General features: G+C 35.6%; 1 protein-coding gene across 1 annotated transcript; it reads right to left on the bottom strand.

Annotated features, from left to right (window-relative positions):
- Positions 1–5,597, bottom strand: hpdb (4-hydroxyphenylpyruvate dioxygenase b). Its single transcript, XM_082189103.1, has 14 exons — positions 5,516–5,597; positions 5,384–5,410; positions 5,110–5,172; positions 4,564–4,668; positions 4,391–4,433; positions 4,222–4,304; positions 3,524–3,613; positions 2,826–2,929; positions 2,627–2,704; positions 1,412–1,574; positions 1,255–1,326; positions 979–1,101; positions 669–785; positions 1–494 (listed from the first exon to the last, which is right to left on the bottom strand). The coding sequence occupies exons 1-14, from the start codon at positions 5,516–5,518 to the stop codon at positions 384–386; spliced, it is 1,182 nt and encodes a 393-aa protein (XP_082045229.1). The 5' UTR covers positions 5,519–5,597; the 3' UTR covers positions 1–383.

The raw sequence follows: 5,597 nt of genomic DNA, 5'->3' as shown, positions 1-5,597 counted from the left end.
TTTCCATGAAAATTATTTTTTTATTTTTTATTATTGCGCTTCATTTCCAATCAAGCTGTAATTTTGTCAAATTATGCATCAGTGAAGTGATACATAAAATGCTAGCAATGAAATTAGTCTTGGCAAGACGAAGGACATTTCATTACAAAAAATAATTTCCACTAGGCCATCATTTATTTCCACCACAGTATGCTGGTAAACATAAAACATAATTTGAGATGTGGTGATACTGTGGTGGAAATGTTCATGATTCCATTTCTTTCCACACAGGGTCAAAAGTGTCTGTTGGCAAAGAAACACGTGGGTACATATATAATGACCCATACTTGTGCTGTGCATATTTCAATATGTAGGCTACCATGCATTTACTATGAATAGCCTATTCAGAGTTTCTCGCATGTGCCATTGGGTGTAAGGATGGTGAGGTTTCCTCTGGCATTCTGGTCAGCTTCAATAGCCTCAAACAAAGATTTGAAATTTCCAGCACCAAAACCCTGAAAAAGTAGAGGATTTTCTGTTATTAATGCACTACCACATATCTACACATTTAGGAGACATTTCCGAACAATAGATTTGATCAATTCATTGCAAATTTAAATATGAATGTTTGTTCTGAAATTATTTCTGAAATATTTGCTATATTCTGAGATTTATAATAGCAGTCTTACTTGATGGTTGTGTCTCTGGATGACCTCTAGAAACACGGTGGGTCTGTCCTGTACTGGTTTAGTGAAGATCTGGAGCAAGTAGCCGTTGTCATCATAATCGACCAAGATTTTAAGTTCCTGTATAAACAATGCCACATTATTTTCACATTCTGCTTCAGTTAAATACATTTAAATTTAAAATGACTATCAGGTGGCCAATAACTCTTTGCTGCATTTCCTTCAACCAAAAGAACATATTTAAAATTTAAACTCTGCATTGTTTCACTTTTCTGATAGTAAGCAGATAAATACTTTGATTATTGTATTGTACCTCCAGTATGCTCATGTCCTCAACAATTTTGACTTTGGAAAGCTTCAGATTCTCCTTGAGCTGCTGGTAGTAAGTGTCAGGCACTGACATGAACTCCATTCCACGTTCCTTCAGGTTACGGATCTGAAAACATATCCTTGTCAATGCAATATACATACCTAAAGTAAACCTTTTCAGCTTTCACAAAGAACAATTCCAACCCTTTTCACTCTACAAATGTATTTTATCTTTGTATCAATGTTGTAAAACCTTGGATGAAAAGCTTTTTTTACTCACTGCTGTAATGATGTCAGAGGTGTTCATGGCAATGTGTTGAATCCCTGGGCCACCATAGTACTCCACATACTCCTAAAAGGAGAAAAGATAGTCAAATGAATGGATGGATGCATCGATGGATAGAAAGTACAGTAGATGTCATGTCTGTAATACGTGCCTGGATCTGGGACTTGCGCTTTCCCATGGCTGGTTCATTGATCGGCATTTTCACAGTTTCTTCATAGTTGGCCACCACTATGGAGCGCAGCGCACTGTATTCAGTCTGTAACTGCTTGTCGTCTACAGACCAGAATCTGTGGAACAGCAGGTTCCTCTGATACCTTCATAAAAATGCATTACAGGTCAGTTTAACACAGTGATCCTGATGTGAAAAGCATGGGCAAGTGCAAGTGCAAGTCACAATTTGTGATCTGCCAAATGATTATAAATACTTTTGGAGAAGTCATATAAGGTTAAAGAAGTCATATGAGTTTTTTTAGGCCTATTTGTGGGATGCATTTTCTTCCTTTAGAAACAAATGCATTTTCATTTTAAAAACAAAATTAGATATTTTGTTTTATAATGAATCTATCTTCACAGATTTTCTTACTTAATATTTTTGTCTTGTTTTTCCATTACAAATATATATATATATATATATTTTCTTAAAAATGTATTCAATTTAAAGAGTTAATGGTTACAAAAGCAGCAAACATTATTTTTATTTTTTTCTTTCTTTCCCCATTGACATACTTTTTTATTTATTTTGTTTTAAGCATAAACTATTTTTAGTATCTTAAGTCAATTTGCTTCTCAAGTAAATGTATCTTGATTTAAGAATGTCTGATTTTAGATGTTTGCACTGGAAATCAAGAAAAAATGAGTTTGGTTTTATTTGTGCAGTGTTTTAACAAGAGCTGGACATGATGGGATGGGGTCTGGTTTAGATAATTCTTCTATTCCCACCCCACTGTGTCTAACTGTCTCCAGATGGTGTCTCAGATCCTTTGAAAAGTAATTTTGCTGAGTCATACTTACTAAGGAGTTTTCTTGCATAATATTCAGTCGTCCACTACCACAGACTGAAATGCATCCACCCCATCTGCTGTCTCTGTCTGTTCTCTCTGAGTCTCTTCTGATCTTTCCTTTCTGTCTTTACTCCATCCTCACCATGGAGACACACTGCTGATCACTGGGGAAGGGCTCTCGTTGTATTCTGACTGGATGGGACGGATAGGGAGTTTCCCCCCAAAGACTTGCGATGTTCTAAGCTAGTACCTCTCGTGACTTCTTTTGTGCTTTTCAGTCTTGACAACCCTGGCACTGAGGTCTGATGCTGTCTGCCTGTTCACAATTACGCAGCTGAAACAATATGTTTAGAAAAGTGTTTTACCATTCTACTACTGGCACCATCTCATTGTCTGACTGATTTCCAACCACATGGTCAATGAAGTCCAGCTTCCCGCTTGGCCTGTGGAAGAACAATCATGTTAAGAGACAAAGAAAAGGACAATGATATAACAATCCATCCAGGCATGATCGGAGATATGGACCTCTTATATAAGAAGACAAGGACACATAAACACACTCACAGTTTTGCCAAGAAAGGGTCACAGAACAGAGGAGCATGGAATCCTGGGAGGAAGAGCCCATTATATCCTGTCCGCTCTATTAGAGTATGAGTGGTGTCACCATACTAAAACAATAAGAGGAATCAGAGCGGAAGTGGGACAAAAAGTTGAAAGATTTAAATGTATATGCATACATACACTACAGTCGGTATAGGATTTTTAAAAATGTTTTTAAAAGAAGTCTCATATGCTCAACAAGGCTGAATTTATTCAATCAAATATACAGTAAAACAAGAATATTGTAAAATATTACATTTTGAAATAATAAAATAATAAATAATAAAATGTAATCAATTCCTGTGATAGCAAAGCTGAATTTTCAGCCTCATTACTCCAGTCTTCAGCGTCACATGATCCTTCAGAAATCATTATAATATGCTGATTTAGTGCTCAAATTATTTATTTATTTATTTATTATAATTATCAATGTTGAAAACAGCTGTGCTGCTTTATAGTTTTGTGGAAATCGTGATGCTTTTTTTCAGGATTCTTTGATGAATAGAAAGTTCAAAGGAATATGATTTATTTGAAATATAAATCATTTGTAAAATTGTAAATGTCTTTACTGTAACTTTTGGCCAATTTAATGCATACTTGCTCAATAACTGATCTTTTATTTTATTTTTTTAACTTATATAAACACATGAGACTATACATACTGTCTGAAGTACTGCCAGCTTCACAGTGCCAAACTTATCCTCCACAACATGAGGCTCTTTAACGATAATGGCACCTCGTTCTCTTGCTTTCTGCAAGAAAAAATTAATAAACCAATAGGTGATTACTGCAAATTATGCCAAGGTGAAATAACATGAGAGAAAACCATCAGCACTGTAACAAAAAAAAGTTGTTGCCTTACATTTTTAAGTAATCAACTTAAATAATTTCACCAAAAATGTAACTGACTAAAAAAATGAATAACTCATAAAAAATGTTGCAAATTGCTTAACTTATTTTGATGAGTTAAAGGGATACTCCACCGAAAAATGAAAATTCTGTCATCATATACTCACTCTCATGTCGTTTCAAACCTGTATGAATTTCTTTCTTCTGCTGAACAGAAAGGAAGATATTTAGAAGAATGTCAGTAACCAGACAGTTTTAGATACCATTGACTTCCATAGTATATTTTTTTCCTACTATGGAAGTCAATGGTATCTAAAACTGTCTGGTTACTGACATTCTTCTAAATATCTTCCTTTCTGTTCAGCAGAAGAAAAAAATTCATACAGTTTTGAAACAACATGAGGGTGAGTATATGATGACAGAATTTTCATTTTTCGGTGGAGTATCCCTTTAAAGCAATGTAAAAACATATGTTGTCAAAACGTATTGATGTTTTACAGTGAGCATTTACCTCTACCAGGAAGTCACAGTTCTCTACAGTAAAAGCTACATCTTTAACACCATCTCCATGTTTCACCAGGTGATCTCCTATCTCTGTTCAAGGAAAATAAAGATTATACAGTACGGAATGTGGTTTTAAAGATAATCAAATACCAAAAACGGCAATTTATCAGTCTTACCTTTATTACCAGGATTCAAGGCAGAGGTGAAGACATAAACAATCTGGGTATAGAAAACATTGATCAGCGAACACTTCTATGAGGCTTTTAAAAATTCTGACCAAAGCAGATCAAACTGGCCAGGCTTCACAATGCATAAGGAATGAAGAGGATGGACACAACCTGACCCTCACCTTTCCCTGTTTCACCGCATGAGACACAACATCACGACTGCCTGTCTCCAGCCCACGATACGCCAAGGGCTCAAACCCCAGTTTATTACAGTAATAAGATGCCGCCTGAGATGCATCACAGCACAGAGATGAAAACAGAGAAAATGACAAGATGGGGAGATCTGAACAAATTCATCACAGCAAATAAAGTTAAAAGAATATGGGTAATAAAATTATATCTAGGCTATATAGGTGTATATACATTTGAACATTCATATAGGCTAAATGAAACAAACTATTCACTGAATCTTCAAAGGGAAAGATCTTTTGTTTTTGTTTTTTCAACATGTGTAGTATGATAATGGCTCCATCTACTGGGGAAATCACAGAAGTGCCCCAAAAGTCTCAATATGGAAGAAATTAGTGAGTGGAGGATGGTGGTCTCTGCCTCTGCAAGCTTATTGCCTCCACCCCTGAAAAGAGCCAATAGCATCTCCCTACTGGACACCTCCTCTAACATTCAATAAAACAAACTAAATCTACAAACTTGTAGTGTTAAATAATTACCTGTTTGGCATTTCCAACCCAGAAAGTGATGTGGTCGAAGCAGACAAACCTGCCCTGCTCGTGCTGTTGACATATAAAAGCAGAAACGACTGTGATGTACTAACCTTCTATTCTATAAGCAGAATTAATCTAGAGTCTGAAGAGTATAATGATGTAGCCTACAAGTAAAATCAGAATCAGAACAAAGTTCAGAATGCAGGTGGCAGTAAAATATCAGTACATTAGGAGAAAGAGGACATATTTCTTAAAGCATGCATGTATAATGCTGTCATACCTTTTCACCTTTGTCAGTGTAGGTTGTCTGTAGAAAAAGAAATGAGAAATTTAGGCTTGTTTGAATTGTTTGGTCAGTTAGCAAATCAAATGCATCAAAATCTTAAAATGTCTTAAAAATCAAGTTTTTTACCATCTTTTAGTGGTTCTTGCAGACAGCTTCTTCTTGGGTCAGTGTCAGAAATGAGGTGATGTGGTGAGTGCAGATGCTCCAG

This window comes from Leuciscus leuciscus (genome assembly GCF_965113295.1).
Source record: "Leuciscus leuciscus genome assembly, chromosome: 13".
Taxonomy (NCBI): Eukaryota; Metazoa; Chordata; class Actinopteri; order Cypriniformes; family Leuciscidae; genus Leuciscus; species Leuciscus leuciscus.
This window is presented reverse-complemented; position numbering and strand designations above follow the sequence as displayed.

What these genes read in the sequence shown, in the direction of transcription:
- hpdb (XM_082189103.1), bottom strand. An exon ending in GGGTTGGAAATGCCAAACAG is followed by an intron (nt 4,669 to 5,109) that starts GTAATTATTTAA and finishes GATGCATCTCAG; the next exon opens with GCGGCATCTTATTACTGTAA. An exon ending in TCCAGAGACACAACCATCAA is followed by an intron (nt 495 to 668) that starts GTAAGACTGCTA and finishes CTACTTTTTCAG; the next exon opens with GGTTTTGGTGCTGGAAATTT.